Below are 18723 nucleotides of genomic sequence, written 5' to 3'. Positions count from 1 at the left end.
AAAGACATTCTTGCAAAATGCACTGCAAAAATCTCGGTTCCTCCCCAACCATTGATGCGTTACTTTAAACACACACTGATTGTTCCGCATGTCCCTAACCTGTTGGCGCCTCATGGTACTGCAATAACATGCACACCTCCATGCATGGAAGTTTGGGCTGCTCTCTTTAAATTAAGTGGCTAACACTAGCTTGCTAAAGTCACACTTGCAGGATTAGGATGATAACACTGGCATGGCGTCGCTCGGCCTGCAGGAATAGCCGTGTGGATCCTGCTGCACGCCTTTTAGCTGCAGCTTTTCTGGCATCGGACAGTCCTCTGCAGAACTCAGGGGGAAACTTAAGGTGTTTCAGACCGAACCATCCCCACCCACCAAGCAGCAGATCCCCGCTGCACCACCACCTCCACCAACAGCAGCCGGCCTACCACCGCAGGTAAAGCCACCACAGCTAACTGGTTACTACACGTGCATTACTTAGAGGTTGTTGCAGCAAAGCATGCATGCATAATTTAGCAACACAATGCATGGTAGGTCAAATGATGACAAGTGGAAGGATGTTTTCTGTGTGGTAGTGTATGCACGTGATTTGGACGAACATAGGAAACTCCACTCAACTTGCATTTCACATTAACTATTGCAAAAAGACGTGCTTCTGTAAGAAAATGCATTGAATTAAGGTCAGAATGCGTTACATTTTAATTCGGTGTACACACAAGACACACATCAGCTTTTTTTACAAATTATTTATAACCTTTATTATTATTATTATTCGACGCGTTCTGCTAACGGCTAAATCAAAGCTAGCACATCGGGTTACATGTTAACAAGCTAATCCATATGTGAACATGTGTCATATTTATTACAGCCGAATCTGAAAACAAGTCTAATTAATCGGATAATATGTTCATTTCTGTTATTCAAGCCTTGCACCATTGCCAATACACAAATATAGTTAAATTGTGCATTATTCAAACGGGGTTTGACATGTGTGTCCTTGGGCTAACAGCTACAGTGTTTGACAGCTGTAGTAGTAGCTCCTTCACTATTAGCTAGCATGCAACGTGATATTATGGTGTGTTTTAATACCGTGCATCCTGGTGAAACCCTTAATGTCAGACTATATAGTGAAGTTGCTCGTTATCAAAGCTCCATGCTGTCCAAAATGCCTTTACCTTTTAAGTAGTTGTTATTATAGCAGCACGTATGGTTGCCCTCTCCTGTGTTGTTGACATCATGACAGCATTGCATCACACACGTGTTGACATCAGACAATTTGACTTATGATTAGCAGGAGAAATACACGTTATTGATTGCCAAACATGTCCTTTTTACTATCATGGTAATGAAACACGAGGCAAAAGTGCACAACACAACGAACCCGACTATAAACCTAATTGGATTGCAACCTTTTCTAGAATTATACGTGTGTTTTCCTGCTAGGGAATGCAAAATGTGTCATGCATATCTGTTATGTAGTTTATTATTGCACAAATCCTCTGGACACAAGTCATTTCTCAGTATTACAATTACAAACCCTTTTTCAATCAAATACAGAATATTTAAAAATCTGATGCAGATCAAATCGCTTGATCTCTGGAGTCAATAACGTTGCAGAAATGTAACCCTTGAAACGTGTCTAGCTATTGCAGATTTCTAGACATTGTCTTCAACAAAGCGTGACTTTAATTGTGTGTGTCTGTGTGCGTGTGTGTGTCCAGATCATCTGCGTTCATGAGCATGGCGTCCGGGGGGGATGAAGCGCCTCCTCACAAACACTCCAACCGGCTGAGCATGGAGAGATCTCCCTACCTGCTGCAGCACGCTCACAACCCTGTGGACTGGTGAGGGCGTCACATTTATTAAAGCTCATTTAATTCAGTCATATTTAATATTTGCACATTTTGTAGGAACACTGCCTCACTGCATTTACATGTTAATCAAACAACTGCAGCACCTTTTACAATGTTTATAGGATGCTATGTATTTTGTCATAGATCATAGAGTATTCTCACTTCTTATTATGTAGTCTTTCTGCTGTTGATATGTACTATTAATGTGCTTAATATCATGTGTGTTTCTTGCAGGTATCCGTGGGGAAAAGAGGCTTTTGACAAGGCAAAGAGTGAAGACAAACCCATCTTTTTATCAGGTCAGAAGCCGCTGTCACACTATGAACTAATATGCATTTTATTTTGGACTTACTTTACTCTGAATACATTTTTTTTTGTGTGAGAAAAGAGAAATTAAATCATACCGACACATACCTGGAGGTCCACTAGTGGATAGGTTTTGCAAATTAATACGTATTTAATCTAATGAGTAACATAAAGAAACGTGCACACTTAGATTCTTTATGTGTAGATTTATGTTCAGTTCCACATATGAAGTATTTATTACGTTAATGTTATTGTTTATTTCATATTATTATGTATTTATGAGGTTGAGTTTGTTTTCAGTTTCAGATTCATAGGTTCCAATTACTTTGAGTTTAATTTTCAGATTATTGTTTTTATACCTTTGAGTTTGATGTTCAATTCCATATTTAAATACTTATTTCAGTATACTTTTAATTTCATGTTCAGAACAAGTTTTATATATTATTTAGGTATATATTACTTTGTCATTCATTTTTTAGTTCTAGATCAACGTTCAGTCTAACGTTCCTGCAGTTTTGGAGTTTTTATTGTTACTTTCTCTTAGTTTTTGACAGTTTTCCACCTTTTTCTTATTTATCATCCTATGGAAATCCATTTATGTCTTCACTCTTCATTCTTCAATCTGATATGAGAACACTTTAAATATCACCTCTCCTTTTCCTCCCCCTTCCTCTCTGACCCTCAGTGGGTTACTCCACCTGTCACTGGTGCCACGTCATGGAGAGAGAGTCTTTCGAAGATGAGGAGATCGGGAAAATCCTGAGCGATAACTTCGTCTGCATCAAGGTGGACCGAGAGGAACGGCCGGACGTGGACAAGGTCTACATGACCTTTGTGCAGGTGTGTGTTCAGGTACATTCAAACTTGGTCCTTTATTTTCCTCTCTGCTGATCACGTTTGGTTTATGATGTCCACAGGCGACATGCGGAGGGGGAGGTTGGCCCATGAGTGTGTGGTTGACCCCCGAGCTTCACCCTTTCATTGGAGGAACTTACTTCCCCCCTACAGACCATGCCCGAAGACCCGGACTCAAAACTGTGCTCACCAGAATCATGGAACAGGTACAGGCGCTCCTATTGGCTAGCGCTCTAACACATAGGCTAAGGGGCGGGACATCTTTAAGCAGGTTGACCAATCGCAACAGAGCCGTCCAGCTAATAAAGTAGCATCATTTAATTTAATATAATGAACATATGAAACACATGTATAATAATAAATAAATCTAAATAAATAAATAAAAATGTTTAAAGGAAATTTAAATAAATAAAACATATTACAGGTAATTTAAATAAATCCAAAATATTGAATAAAACTAGTGAAAATATTACAAATTATTATGAAAAAAATGCACTTTATCACAATTTAAAATGGAAAACCTGTGCAGTTTTAAATATTTAGCATTGATGAGAATTGTGCAAAAAATACAGAGTAACCTGCAATGTTGACATGCATTGATTGGGACTCTTCCGCCCCTCAGTGGCAGAATAACCGTCCGGCTCTGGAGTCAAATGGAGAGAGGATCCTGGAGGCTCTGAAGAAAGGCACGGCGGTCTCTGCAAACCCCGGAGAAATCCCTCCTCCGGCTCCAGATGTGGCCCAGCGGTGTTTCCAGCAGCTGGCGCACTCCTACGAGGAAGAGTACGGAGGATTCAGAGATGCTCCCAAGTTCCCCACACCAGGTAGGATCAGCAGGAACCAGAGCGGCCATGCAGCCCAGAGCTCCTCTAACCCCTGTTTCTCCCCCCTCCTCTCCCTCCTCAGTGAACCTGATGTTCCTCATGTCCTTCTGGTCGGTGAACCGCTCCTCCTCAGAGGGGGTGGAGGCTCTGCAGATGGCGCTGCACACTCTGAGGATGATGGCGCTGGGGGGCATCCACGACCATGTGGCTCAGGTTCAGTTAAAGAGCAATTAGTGGATGGCATTCTGGGCTCTTTCCAATTAAGCCAATTTCTACTGTTTTATTAACCAGAAATGAAAATCATTAAGCTGGAATGAGGTTGTTTATTTACAGGCACACATCGTATGTCTCTTTCTACATAATTATACTTTGTTTTCTAGTCTTGAGTTCAGGTCAGATGTGCGTTTAAAGTTTTGACTTTTTAAAGACATGCATAATTTAGCATTACAGTTACAAAGTGCTTTGGATTAAAAGGACACCTTAAATACACACAAAGATAAAACAAATGCAGTTTAACACATGATAAAGCCCAGATATGAGCATGAAATAGATAATATATTGCATTCTAACTGAACGTTTATATATGTTTGTCTTTCTGTCTCCTGTCTGCAGGGTTTCCATCGTTACTCCACTGATATCTCCTGGCATGTTCCCCACTTTGAGAAGATGCTGTACGACCAGGCTCAGCTGGCTGTGGCCTACATCACTGCCTCCCAGGTGTGTGTGTGTGTGTGTGTGTGTGTGTGTGTGTGTGTGTGTGTGTGTGTGTGTGTGTGTGTGTGTGTGTGTGTGTGTGTGTGTGTGTGTGTGTGTGTGTGTGTGTGTGTGTGTGTGTGTGTGTGTGTGTGTGTGTGTGTGTGTGTGTATAACAAGGTAAATATCCCTCTGTCATTGTGTATCTCTCTTATCCACTTCAGTGGACATGATGGTATCTGTACGGGTGAATCTGAGCATGTGTGTGTGTGTGTGTCTGTGGCTGTACAGGTGTCAGGTGAGCAGCTGTTTGCAGACGTGGCTAAAGACATCCTGCTGTACGTCTCCAGAGACCTGAGCGACAAGGTGAGTCAGATTCAAATCAGCCAATCAGGTAACATCTCTATCAACGAGGTAAACGGAGAAATAAACGACGTTTCCTCATTTTCATTAAATGAAGAAGACCTCAATCAACTCCTTACTGTATTAAGACTGAGTCTTCTTTATAAACAGGCTCAGATAAACGTTACTGAGGGAGGTGGTGCTGCTTCACATATATTTTAATTAAAGGGACGTTAGGAAACGGTTAGCTTGTCACTGTAGGTTACCGTTAATGTATTGAACTACATGTTGCAAAGGAGTCATTAAAAACTGAGCTTTATGAATCTGAGGCTGATGAAGCACGACAATTAGCTGTAAACTCCCCCTGGAGATTGTGTGTGTGTGTGTGTGTGTGTGTGTGTGTGTGTGTGTGTGTGTGTGTGTGTGTGTGTGTGTGATGAATGAGCAGACAGCAGCGAACGTGATAATCCCTGAGGATTTATAATGTAATTACACCGTAATGAATTAGCATCGCAAAGGTGATTTACTACAGTGTGTGTGTGTGTGTGTGTGAGCGAGCCGTTGTGCTACAGGAGCTGGGGTCTGTGGCCTCCCTCAGTTGTCAGCAGGACTGGTTGTATACTCAGGTTCTTTAAAGACACATTAACTGATTCCTGTCACTGTGGTTTTGGCCCTGAGCGAAGCCTCAATGAGTTACACGCAGCTCTCACAGCCTTCAGACCAGGTAATTGGTTAATTGATCCGTGTCAGATTTGCAGCTCTTAAATCTGCTGTGTATGCAGTCCTTTATGCAAAATCAGCCGGCTATTATATAATAGATTTAGAAACTGAATGTTTGATGTATCCCAGGGGGAAATGAGGTTTTAAAAAATAACAATAACAATAAAATAAAATGGAATTAAAATACTTTCATAAATCTAAAAAAATAATGTAAGATTGTGCAATAAGTATTAAAAAAATAATACAAATGTCTATAAACACAAGGACATTTAAATACAAAATGTGCAGTAAAAGTGCCGAAAAATATACAAATATAAATAATGAATGTTGTGTAAACCCCAAAGTTAAATACCATTAAAATAAAACATTTATAGTAAGTAGTTTAATAAAAAACTGCAATAGAAATACAATCAAATTATTATATGAACATACTCATTTTAAATATAAATGTGCAATAAATAAAATAAAAACTAAAATATAATAAACATATGTATAAGAGAAGTTAAAGGGAAGAAACAAGAAAGATTTAAACATAAAAAGTTCAAACAGATTTCCCTCTCCTTCATTCCCGTCTCTTCTCTGCAACAGTCCGGAGGTTTCTACAGTGCAGAGGACGCAGACTCTGTCCCGGCGTCGGGGGGGCCAGAGAAGAGAGAGGGGGCTTTCTGCGTCTGGACGGCAGCAGAAGTTCGGGATCTGTTTCCAGATGTGGTGGAGGGATCCACTGGAGCGGCCACTCATGCGGACATCTTCATGCACCACTACGGGGTCAAAGAGCTGGGCAATGTGACTCCAGAACAGGTGAGTTCATTTATGATCACATGTATCTGCTGCCAGTGACCTTCTGTTGTTTGTAAGGATTTTTATTTTATGTTCATTTTTATTTGTATTATTTATTTATTTTGGTTTTATCATTTGGTTTTTATTTTTTTTACTGTCCTATTTTTGTTTTATACAAATATTTTTATTAAATTTTCTTTTGTTTTATCTTTTTATTCTTTTATCTTTATCTTTATTTTTAGCTTCTCATGTTTATATCTATATTATTTAATTTAATTTAACATTTTTCATTTTAATTAATATCTTAAATTTTTTTAATTTATATTATATATTTCTTATTATTACTTCTTTTACTGCTACTTTTTAAACTGATATTTATATAAATATCTGTATATCATTTTCTTACGGTACAGTATATTTATTTAAATAAACCCAATTTAAAAACACATTTAAATAACATAAAAAGAAACACAACGTTGAATTATTATACATTTCTCCGGACAGTTAAAGGTGTGTGTTTATATCTGAGCTCAGCCTCTAATCTCTGGTTCTCTGTTTCTGCTGCAGGACCCCCACGGGGAGCTGGGGGGTCAGAATGTGCTGATCGTGCGTTACTCCGTGGAGCTGACAGCTGCTCGGTTCGGCCTCAGCGTGGACAGAGTCTCCGAGCTACTGAGCACCGCCAGAGGCAAGATGGCCGACGTGAGGAAGACCAGGCCCCGCCCACATCTGGACACCAAGATGCTGGCCTCCTGGAACGGTAACGTAAACAAAAACAAGAAAAATGGAAAAAAAGTAAATAAAATAAATAAAGTACGACTAAAAATAAAATACATAAATAATTCAAACAAACATAAAATAAAAGGGACAGTTTGTGTTTATTGTTTTACTCTCTTTATTTGAGTTTTTAGCAGCGTTTTACAAACAAAGTCACTCTTTATTCTGCTGCTTGTTCTTAAGCTTAAACCACATTGTTTATACTTAGATTTGAAAGAATATCTGAAAGAAGAGAAATAAATAAAACAAATCTAATAATTAGTTTATTCCATTTTAATTATATATATATTGAAACATATAGAGCGTCATCCTCAGGGTAATGTGATACAATTAACTAACCAAGAAAACAACGTTGCTTACCTCACAGGGTGCATGTAAATCTACATATTCAGTAGGATGCATGATACGTAAATATAATACCTGCAGCCTAACAAGGTGTGTGTTTAATGAGGTCATATAAGAGCTGTTTTTGTTTTATATCAGACATTAAAGTGCAGTAAGGTTAAAGAGGTCACGATGCAGGGATTGATGTTGACATACTGTGCAGTGTGTGTTTGGGCATAACCTAATGACCTCATCACGTATTGATTACTGTGCTTTGATGTTTCATACTGAGGTGAGGCTGTTTATATAGTAAGATAAACTATGCTTATACCGCTCTTTATCAGGTCTCTGGACCCCTTAAAGCGCTCCACATAGTACGAGTCCTTCACCCATTCACACCTCATTCATGCAGAGCAGCACCACTTGCTCTAGGGAAGCTAACACTCACACACACTCACACACCGTTGGCCATCAGGAGCAACTCAGGGTCCTATTGAAAGAATCCAGGTGCAAACTGCGTAAAACACACACATTTAATGCATGCCACAATAGCTGTTCTGCACAGTGTGGAGCGTCTCCATGAAACCAGTTAATAACGAATGACCTGCTGCTCATTTACAAATCTGTCCTACTATCTAACTCGGGGTTGTGATTGTTTCTGGGGGTCACCAGATGGACCAAAAACTAAATGAAACATATTTATGATTGGGGGATGTGTTTTATATTACATTGCCTTTACCAGTGATATAATTCCCATTAAATTAAATGTATTTATTGACAGAAGTTCCATTTTATGGTGATGAAAATGAGGTATTTTAGGGGCAAAATGGCTCTCCAGCACCCCTTGCTGTAAAGCAGCTCCTCATTGTGCTTTAACCTACTGGTCTGAAATTTGCTGGGCATATGTAGAATGGTGAGACGCCCAGAAAAGCCTCTTGAAGGGATATGGTAAACCCAACAGGAAGTTGGCCATTTTGAGTTATATGTGTTCATTCATATATATTTATCCGAAAATGAACAATCAATCAGTCTCAGACATATTTATCCATACAAATGAAACTGCTTATTTAAAAAAAGTCTTACTATCTAACTCCAGAGCATTTTATCTAACAAAGATAACAATACTACTTTAGATTGGGGGGCTAAAATTATCAATATATTATAAGCAAAAAGATCAAAGTCAAAATGTGCCCAAAGAAAATGAATAAAACTGTCTTATAATTTAAAACTAAATAAAACAATAAACTATATTTACTTAAAATATCTACAGATGTGCGTAAATACGTACCATTGATATATTTTCCCTTTTTATATTTAGATAAATACAAACAATCAAAAGATCAGAATTATATATTTTAATATATTTTGCTCCGGGACAAAAAGGCAGGGATTTATCTTCAGCGATGTTTTTTTAAAGAATGAAATCCAGGTTTCCTTTTCTGTCTTTTCATCCTGCATTCAAAACAACCAGACCATAATAACTAGGTTCCTTGATAGTGGTCCAATTTAGGTGGTAGTATGCAACAAAGGAAGCTAAACAACACATGTTGTCCTCTGATTGTTGACGGATATAAACACACACTTGTTTTTATCCGCAGTTTGAAAGTGTGTTGATCACAGAGGCTCCCGCTGTCTCCTTCCATTACTGGGATGCCAGTTTGGACCCTCCTCATCATCGTTTGTCCAGCACATTGTCTCAGATGTGCTTAATTACAACAACACACACACACACACACACACACACACACACACACACACACACACACACACACACACACACACACACACACAGATTCTGCAGTGTGTTAGGGAGGTAATGAGCCTCTGCGATCCGGAGAACTTTCCAATTAGACGCTCGTCTCCTCCTCGTCTCCTCCTCGTCTCCTCCTTATCTCCTCCTCGTCTCCTCCTTATCTCCTCCTCGTCCCCTCCTCGTCTTGTCCTCGTCTACTCCTCGTTTCCTCCTCGTCTACTCCTCGTCTCTAATGAAGAAACCCTCCATTAATCACCTCCTCACTTTAAGAGCTTTGATATGATACATGAAAGGGGGGGAGGGAGGAAGAGGAGAGGGAGGAGGAAAAGGAGAGAAGAGGAAATGTAGAGAGGAGGAAGAAGAGATGAAGAGTGGAGGAAGAGGAGATGAAGAGAGGAGGAAGAAGAGATCTATAGAGGAGGAAGAGGAGATGTAGAGAGGAGGAAGAGGAGCTGTAGAGAGGAGGAAGTTGAGATGTAGAGAGGAGGAAGATGAGAAAGAGGAGATGTAGAGAGGAGGAAGAGGAGCTGTAGAGAGGAGGAAGTTGAGATGTAGAGAGGAGGAAGAGGAAAAAGAGGAGATGTAGAGAGGAGGAAGAGGAGATGTAGAGAGGAGGAAGAGGAGATGTAGAGAGGAGGAAGAGGAGCTGTAGAGAGGAGGAAGTTGAGATGTAGAGAGGAGGAAGATGAGATGTAGAGAGGAGGAAGAGGAGAAAGAGGAGATGAAGAGAGGAGGAAGATAGAGGAGGAAGAAGAGATCTATAGATGAGAAAGAGGAGATGTAGAGAGGAGGAAGAGGAGCTGTAGAGAGGAGGAAGTTGAGATGTAGAGAGGAGGAAGAGGAGAAAGAGGAGATGAAGAGAGGAGGAAGAGGAGATGTTTCCCCTCTCCTGTAGTGTTCTATAGGTTTCTGTGCATGTAAACGGTCTGCAGAGGCTAAGATCCCTGTGTTCCAGAACACAGTGACATCATTATCTCTTCCTCTTCCTCTCCAGGTCTGATGCTGTCGGCCTACGCCTGTGTCGGAGCTGTCCTGGGGGACAAGGCTCTGCTGGAGAGGGCGGTGCAGGCTGCACACTTCCTGAAGGAGAACCTGTGGGAGCCCGAGCGACAGACCGTCCTCAGGTCCTGTTACCGCGGAGACGAGCTGGAGCTGCAGCAGATGTGAGAGAAGGAGTTCATTATAGTATTAGTCATGAGTGTACGGAGAGGTTTTCTTAAAATAAGAAATCAAAGTTCACATATTGTTTGATTTATAAGAACAATAAATATGTAAAAAATGATATATATATATAAAAAATGCATTGACAGGAAACAGCTGGTCCGGTTACAGCAGGAATCAGAGAACCTGTTCACCACACTAACCGACTTACTGGGAAACTGGTTTACCTGATTAGATTCTTCCTGTAGTCTCCATCATAATGCACATTTAAAACAACACTGGCTTATTTTAAATGGATTATAGACTCCTGTTGTTGTTGCACTTCCTCCTCCTCCTCTTCTTCTTCCTCTTCTTCTGCAGTATTACAAACTCCACACGTTGATATTTAACATGCATAACGATGAAATCCATAAACGCTGCCATGTATGTCAATGGATATTGATTAAGGGAAGTCTGACAACATGGAATATAAAAGTCCTGATAGTGTTTCCTGAAATATTAGTGGAGATTAAATCCCGTGACCCAATGAACAGGAGACAGAGGTGAGGTCCACACAGCCTGCAGTACCACGACCCCCCTGATGGAGGCAGCATACCGTCAGTGTAAACGTTAAATCCTCAGTAAACAAACACAGCTCCTTGTTGCGTGAACGTTTCCTCTCCAGATGTCCTCGTTCTGTTCGCCCCTGTGCCCTACTTCCTGTGAATGAGTGAGTGGGACATACCACCGAATCAGCAGAGAAACCGGCCTCACAACATGCATGAAGAAGTGCATTCAATTTTAATCACCTGCAGGAACAGGTAAACTTCCACTGTGTCTCGTAGTAAGGGATCAGGCCTTTCTCTGCAGCCTGCTTCAGGTTCCCCGCCTCTCTGTCAGGACGGGACACATATAGAGCTCATCTGCCAGAGGAATTACATTTTCTGAGACAACCCACTCAGGAAAAGTAAGAAATAAATAAGAAAAAAGATAAATACAAAAAATTAAGTAATTAAAAGTACTCAATAAAATAAAATATATATTAATATAAACTTAAGAAGTTAAAGTAAAAAAGGCAATAAATAATACAAATAAAATAGACAATGAATATCTAAACATCTGTGTGGAACAAGTATGTTTCGCCTGTCTTCATCAAAACCTTCATCCTCCAAATTAGACCCTCATATGACTCCTCTCTTCCCATCATGCCCATCCTCTCCTGCTGATCCAAGCGTCTCCTTCACCAACAGTAACCCCTCTCACTGATCTATTGATGCCTTTTGAATGAAATCCGCCCCCACTGTATTCCTGCAGATCTCCGCCTATCTCCGGCTTCCTGGACGACTACGCCTTCATCATCGCTGGTTTGCTGGACCTGTACGAGGCGTCTCTGCTGACCGAGTGGCTGCAGTGGGCGGAGCAGCTGCAGCTCCGGCAGGACGTCCTGTTCTGGGACCAGCAGGACGGCGGGTACTTCTGCAGCGACCCCAACGACACCTCCATCCTGCTGCAGCTCAAGAAAGGTGAAGAGATGGATGCATTTACACCGGGTTAGAGGGGGGTCACAGGGGGGCAGAGCTTCTACACATCAGCATCAAGAAGCAGTTATTTTAGCATCGTTTACATCCATTTCTTGCTAATGAAATGAAAGCTAAATGGGGTTTATTTGGTCTCCATGTTGCTGTAGTGAGCCAGCTTCAGCTGGTTGACGTCACTAGAGATCCCACGGTCTAACTCACACACATGTTGGCCTCACGTTTGCACAAAAGTCTACAGCCAAGCATCTAATTGACCATGCTTTGAGCTAAATGCTGAGGTCACGATGCTATCAGTAGCATTGCTAGATCACGGGTCTTTAGCTTGTATAACTTTATGCATGCTGATGCTTTACTAGTTAGCACGACGAACAAACTACGGTTAAATGTGATGGGAAAGTCTTGCAGGGATTCAGTCATTAAGCGTTCAAACGTGCACAAATGATTTCCCTTTGAGTGAAAACATGCTACCAATTTACCGTGCTTTAAGCTACATGCTAAACCATACTAACATGCTAAACTGCAGATTTTTTAGCAGGTAGAACATTTAAGGAAGTCCTGAAGGGATCCAGTCGTTAACCAACGTATTTAATTTCCATGAACATCTAATAGTTGTTTAAAAGTGTGGCTAAAATCAGCAGATGTGTTCCTCACGGTGGTACTAGAGGAAAGGGAGGACATCACCAAACTTCCTCCTGAGTTCATGAATGAATTCCCCGACTTTCCGTTCAGCAGCAGGGGTATTTCAGCCTGACGGGCCAACAGCTGTAGAAAATAAATCAGAACTCGCCGCTGCTGCTGCTGCCCGAGGCTCTAATAGGCTCTGAGATGCAGGAAGGATTAATGGACAGGTGAAGGATGAACGGAGGAGCTTACCTCTGTGGACGCTTCAAGGATGGGGGGATAAATGTGAGGCCGACTGACAGTTAGTTAGTATTAAAGCATGCTGACTAGTTTGCAGCTCGTAGAGTCTTCTTGTGAACCTGGAAATGTTCAGTACCCCAACGTTTGATGATAGAAAGGTTGCATATGTTGGGCAATTGGCACAATTAGCATAAATTGCATTAAAAAGCATTAATGCAGACAAAAGATAAAAAACGCTTGGCAGATTTGAACAATTTTGGACAGGTTTTGCAGGTTATGGAGGATGCTTAATCCATTTCTGATATTAACAGGATCAGAATTGGCTTTTCTTACCAGGAAATGGCCATATTCTTACTCCTGGTCGCTGATGTTGATGGAATTTTGAAGATTTAGTGCATTTAGATAGGACAGATTGTGTCCACATTAAAGTTAATCACTTTGATTTTGTGCTCTGCATCCAATGGTCACAACACTACTCATAGCAGTCAAAATCAGCCCACTTAGAGTACTAATAAGGCCACTTTCTGGTGAAATACAGTCTTTTTGGACCCTGAAAATGTCAGAAATTGATTCAATAATGTCCTAAACCTATACAAAATTGTCCAAGTCTGCCAAGCATATGCTAATTGTGCAATTTACCAAACATATGCATGTGAGCATTGAGCAGTCACTATGTTCTGGGGACCTGTACTGTACATTTCTATCATAAAACTGAACATTTCAGGACTAATATGGGGGACAAAGATGCACGTAACTCTTAATGGTTGGGTGAAATCAATCATCCGTTCATGCCTCCCGCCCACGGATTGATCCGGAGCTTAACAACATGGCTTAACTTCTGCTGGATTCACTGCACTGCTGCTCTTAAACCACAGGAGAGGTGGTAAACAAGGAGAGACGGACGAGGGGGAGGAACAGGTAGAGGAGGAAAGACAGATGGATATTGACCTCCGTCTTCCTCGAGTGAAGTGCAACTGTCTCTCACTGGAGATGGACTTCTTCAGCATGAAACACTCAAACTCTGACGCTCTTCTTCTGCAGATTCTTTGAGCAGTAAACCTGTCAGAGCTGTCTCCTGTCTCCTGCTTTAGACAGTTTTAAACAGAAAGAATATACAGAGGAAATCTGCCTCTGTATTCTCATCAGACTTGCATCCTCACTTCATGCTGGAGAGTTGTGGGAGTTTTATCCGATGCATTTTCGTTCTTTTTATCCACTTTAAACCTCGTCTTTGAGCTCAGGGTTAAGGAACACAATTGGCATTAAATAATATCCCTTAAAGGGTAAAAATGACAGTATATAGTTGTGGATATTGCAAAGACTCGATCCAAACAGGCAACCTGATCGGTGCAGGAGAAGAAAAGCCAGAGGATAGACGTTCAACGATTTGAAACGATGCTTTTTGAGTTTGTTTTATCTCTTATTTCAGTCGCATAGCTTCTTTAATAACTACTTAATCATAACAATTGCACAGTCATCTCAAAGGGCCTCAAAAACCCTTGCGTTTGCAAAGAAAGAAGCACGCTTACTCCCAAATAAGTGCTGCTATACTGTATTGGTGTCGGGGTCACAACCTCCATCAGGGTGTTTTTATTTTGCTTTATCGATGGTTTCTCGTACCGGTTACATTTTATAAAGTGCATAAAAACAACTGAGCTCGTCCTGTGGGAAGGGCAGAGGATTATTTCACCAATGAAGTCAAAAAAACGACCAACTTCAGTCTGTTTTAGGTGCGTTACAGCTGCTCATATGCACTATAAATTAACGTGCAATTTACGCTTTATTTCTTTGCAATTTCAGGATGTTTCCAGCTCTTTTAATACTTCTATATTTCCTTACATTTATGAGATACTGCTGCTAAGTTTTCCTTGGTGTACTTATTTAGTTTTGATTATTTTTGTAAACTTTCTCACGCTTAATAAGCTCGTCTTCTCTTCATCGTTTCTCCTCTCAAAGGACTTCTGATTTATCTTGCAGGTGTGACTCTGTGACAAACAACGACTAAATGACCCAACCTTTGCATACTGGTCAGCTAGAGTGTGTTTGTGGGATATATATTTGACAGAAGGTCGAGGATTGATGGGATATAAATATATATATGTCTGACCTTCACGTTCATGGCAGCCGTTCTTTATCTCTCTCAGAGCTCAGAGACACCGAGCGGACATGCAGACATTTACCTTTCATCTGTCAGACCGATGCATGTCAACATAGACAGAAATTTAGGGTATCAGCCAGTCGTAGCACAAAAATAAATTGCACAAGAGGATTGGAATAAAGAATAAACTATAGTTGAACATCTGTCTCAGAAAACAAACCAAAGAACCGGTCAAAACTGAGAGTTTCTTCTGGGATTTAGTCCTTTTAATGTTCTAGATGCCACCACGCTACACCTGAGAAAGAAGGACCCACACACACACACATACACACACACAGGTATGACAAATAGCTTGGTGCAAGTAGTTCAGACAGCAGGAACACACCACAGACGGGCGGGAGCCGAGGAAAAGCTAATAGTGATTCTTGTTAAGAACTGCTGACAGATTGAAGATGGTGTGTGTGTGTGTGTGTGTGTGTGTGTGTGTGTGTGTGTGTGTGTGTGTGTGTGTGTGTGTGTGTGTGTGTGTGTGTGTGTGTGTGTGTGTGTGTGTGTGTGTGTGTGTGTGTGTGTGTGTTTATATGGGACCTGATGTGTGAGTGGTTCTTGGTCTCAGTATTGACGCTGCCATTACGGCGGCGCTGTGTTGGTCTGAAGCCCATTAGTGATGCTACGGTGTGAACGCTGTCCCATCAGCATGGCCTGTCACTGAAGACAGATCACACACACACACACACACACACACACACACACACACACACACTCTCACTTTACAGCCTCTACACACTGACCTAGTAGCATAAATACTCAGGTGAAATGAGTCTGTATATTCCCCCTCTGTGTAGACCGGTGTCCAAACAGCTGTTTTTATGCTAATTGGCCTTCTATATTTATAAGTGTGTTTACATTCCTGACTGTATATTGTATTCCTGGTCATTCTCAATATTTAAAACCCTATTTTATTGGCATTTCATATCTTAAATTCTTCAGTTTGCATTTTAGTGACTGTCCTTTTTTATATTTAAACCTTTTTAGCTTTTCTCTTGATGTCTTTTGAATCTATTTTATTAAATATGTTTCTGAGATAGCTTTTGAGTTAGCGTTGTGAAGCAAGTGTGTGTGTGCTGTAGAAATAAAATGTATTATTATTCTCATTATTAAAAGCTGACTCATCATCACTCCTCTGGTAGTAGATTAAAAACTCCTAAAAAAAAGGTGTTTCTGGAAGTCTTGTATTTATTGCCATGTTTGACATCCATAGACATGTTTGGTCTCCTTTTGAACCAGAGCATTTGCAGATTCATTTTACCCTGATATGAGATGATGTGATGTACAACAACTGAAGTAAAACACAATACAAGAAGCAGAAATACACAGATTTAGAAATATTTAATGACTGTACGGAAAGCCAGGAGGGACAATTTAGTGGGTTTTTCCGCTATTTGTTCGGAAATCTTGGTAATCTTTTTCTCGTTAACAATTGAACGTGTGTAATTATATATTTTCCCACATTTTTTTGACCTTCTTTACTTTGAACACACAGCTCCATGGTGTGTGTCTGCAGATTGTTCTATCTTTGCTTTATGGGACTATATGTGACCTCTTTCAATGGATTTCTTTAAGAGAGGAGCGCTGTGAAGCCTGGAGAGCAGACACACTCGCTCCCAGTGTGTATTTACAGTATATATGTGTGAGTGTGTGTGTGTGTGTGTGTGTGTGTGTGTGTGTGTGAAAGCTTCCTTGCCACAGGGCTCAGGCAACATGCTGCGGTATACAATCAAATTATTCCTGCAGTTCAGCCACACATGGCGTCTCACGTGCATCTATACGGGACTCTGGATCCATGCCTGTCATAAAAAATATACTGTGTTCAGTGTACAAAAGAGAGTGTGTGTGTGTGTGTGTGTGTGTGTGTGTGGGGTTGTCGTTGCTATTTTGTGACCTAAAAATACCAAAGAAATGCACTTAAAAGCAGCTTGTGGCAGCTACCTGTTCAAGTCTCTTTTTCTCACACACACACACACACACTTGCAGGCGGGGCAGGTCAGGGGTCATGAGAAGATCACCTCCAGGCTCTCGTTGGACGCTGATAAGAGATGAGGAGCGACCTCTTAACTGGGGGGGGGGGGGGACGAACCCACTGGGGGAAGGACAGCTATTAATAATATGATGTGCAGCACAACACAGTGGGATGATGAAAGCTGGAGGACTGGTTTTAGGACTCATTCCTGCAACTGAAGAGCAATGGTTTAACTGGGTCATGTTGTAGTGGTAACTGTGAATGCTATGTGTGTCTCTCAGATCAGGACGGAGCGGAGCCCAGTGCTAACTCGGTGTCGGCGTCCAACCTGCTGCGTCTGTCTCAGTATACGGGGCGACAGGATTGGCTGCAGCGGTCCGAACAGCTGCTGGCGGCGTTCTCCGACCGGCTCTCCAGAGTCCCCATCGCTCTGCCCGAGATGGTGCAGGCTCTGATGGCCCATCACTACACACTGAAACAGGTCAGCCTCACACACTCACACACACACTCAGACAGGTTAGCCTAACACTCACTCACACACACACACTCTGAAGCAATACACTCACTGATAACTCCCCAGTCAGCAGCTTACACCGTGCGATACCATCAACACCTGTGTCATTGTTCAAAGGTGCACGTATAACGTTCGTGTTTATCTGGTTTAATTACTATTCCCTTTATTATTATCTTATTTATACTAATACACCACTGTTTGCATTTTAATGTACACATTTTTACATATTTATTGTAGTAATAATTGTTGCGTGCACATTTCTTCATAATGTGTTTTATTTTTTTGCTCATTTTCACTTGAATTCTTTTTCAATATTAGTATTATTTTTTTATTTTTGCATAATTTTAGTTTAATTAGTTAAATATACATTTTATTTAATTTAAAAAAGACATGGATTCTGATTAAATGTATTTAATGTTTTATTAATTTATTGTATTTAACTTTTACAGAACCTTATTTACCCTCAGGATAAATAAAACATTGTGATTCTTGATGCTAGTTCAGGCTTCACTCTGCCCCCCCCCCCTCTAATGTTTACTTCCCTGTTAGAAACTCATTTTCATGTCTGAAAGCAGGAGGGTTTCTGCAGCCTGACAACATTTGCGAGCACAATAGACATTTAAATTACCAACAAGCCGAAACAAAAGGCAGAGTGAGATTCTGCAGAAACAAAGAGCATCTTGGCTCCGCTGACTCGCCGCTATCATCTGAAAACATGCAGAGAAATTAAAAAGCATCGGTGCAGAGAGAGGAGACACGGAGCAGCAGAGCAGACTGTGGGACATTCACACAGAGTATGATTCATAAGTCATCGCTGCAACTCCAACTTTTTCCAGTGATGATAATAAAAACATTTCGGATAAATCAAATAATGAATTTCATCTCAAAGATGTCAAACAACCGTCAAAACTGGAGCCTGAACAGAGATTCTATTGAAAGTAAACTCAACATTAAGGTGACATCCTCCCTTTTTGGTTTCTTGCTTCCTTTATTCCTTTATAGTGTGTACCTGGTCCCCTCCTCCTGAGAACAGAAGTATAATGCATTAAAATAATAAGAAGAAGTTGTTTGTTTTTTTATATTTCATTAGGGTAGTTACAGTTCTTTCTTAAAAGGTAGTCTTTTGTTCCGTTGCAGCTTTTAGTTTTGGCTTTCGTGTCTTTTTTAGTCAGTTTGTCATGGCACCACATCACTGGTCCTCAAAGAACTTCACTGACTTCCCGTCTCCCACCGCATCAACTAACCCTCTCCTGAAAAGCCCTCCACCATCTGAATTTGAAAAATAGTCGGAATTTTAAAAAAGTCGAGATTTGACCGACTTACGGAAC

At 40.8% G+C, this 18723-nt stretch overlaps 1 protein-coding gene across 2 annotated transcripts in view; it reads left to right on the top strand.

The window, feature by feature from the left end:
* Positions 1-141: 141 nt before the first annotated feature.
* spata20 (spermatogenesis associated 20) overlaps positions 142-18723 on the top strand; it is a 32349-nt gene continuing 13767 nt past the window's right edge. The window contains exons 1-14 of one of the 2 annotated variants that reach the window (XR_010166566.1): positions 142-433; positions 1719-1841; positions 2085-2149; positions 2842-2996; positions 3074-3217; positions 3634-3835; positions 3918-4048; positions 4448-4552; positions 4820-4894; positions 6179-6391; positions 6938-7130; positions 10219-10387; positions 11679-11887; positions 17168-17362. Coding sequence is in view for 1 of the 2 variants with exons in the window: in XM_063892651.1 (XP_063748721.1) it covers positions 219-433; positions 1719-1841; positions 2085-2149; positions 2842-2996; positions 3074-3217; positions 3634-3835; positions 3918-4048; positions 4448-4552; positions 4820-4894; positions 6179-6391; positions 6938-7130; positions 10219-10387; positions 11679-11887; positions 17163-17362 (2199 nt within the window). In the remaining variant the exon portion in view is untranslated. Of the gene's footprint in view, positions 434-1718; positions 1842-2084; positions 2150-2841; positions 2997-3073; positions 3218-3633; positions 3836-3917; positions 4049-4447; positions 4553-4819; positions 4895-6178; positions 6392-6937; positions 7131-10218; positions 10388-11678; positions 11888-17162; positions 17363-18723 lie in introns of both variants that reach the window. The other variant, XM_063892651.1, reaches the window with a different exon arrangement.

This window comes from Eleginops maclovinus, chromosome 10 (assembly GCF_036324505.1).
Source record: "Eleginops maclovinus isolate JMC-PN-2008 ecotype Puerto Natales chromosome 10, JC_Emac_rtc_rv5, whole genome shotgun sequence".
In the NCBI taxonomy this organism is placed as follows: Eukaryota; Metazoa; Chordata; class Actinopteri; order Perciformes; family Eleginopidae; genus Eleginops; species Eleginops maclovinus.
The sequence above is the reverse complement of the archived record's forward strand: the minus strand, read 5'-3'. Positions and strand labels throughout refer to the sequence as shown.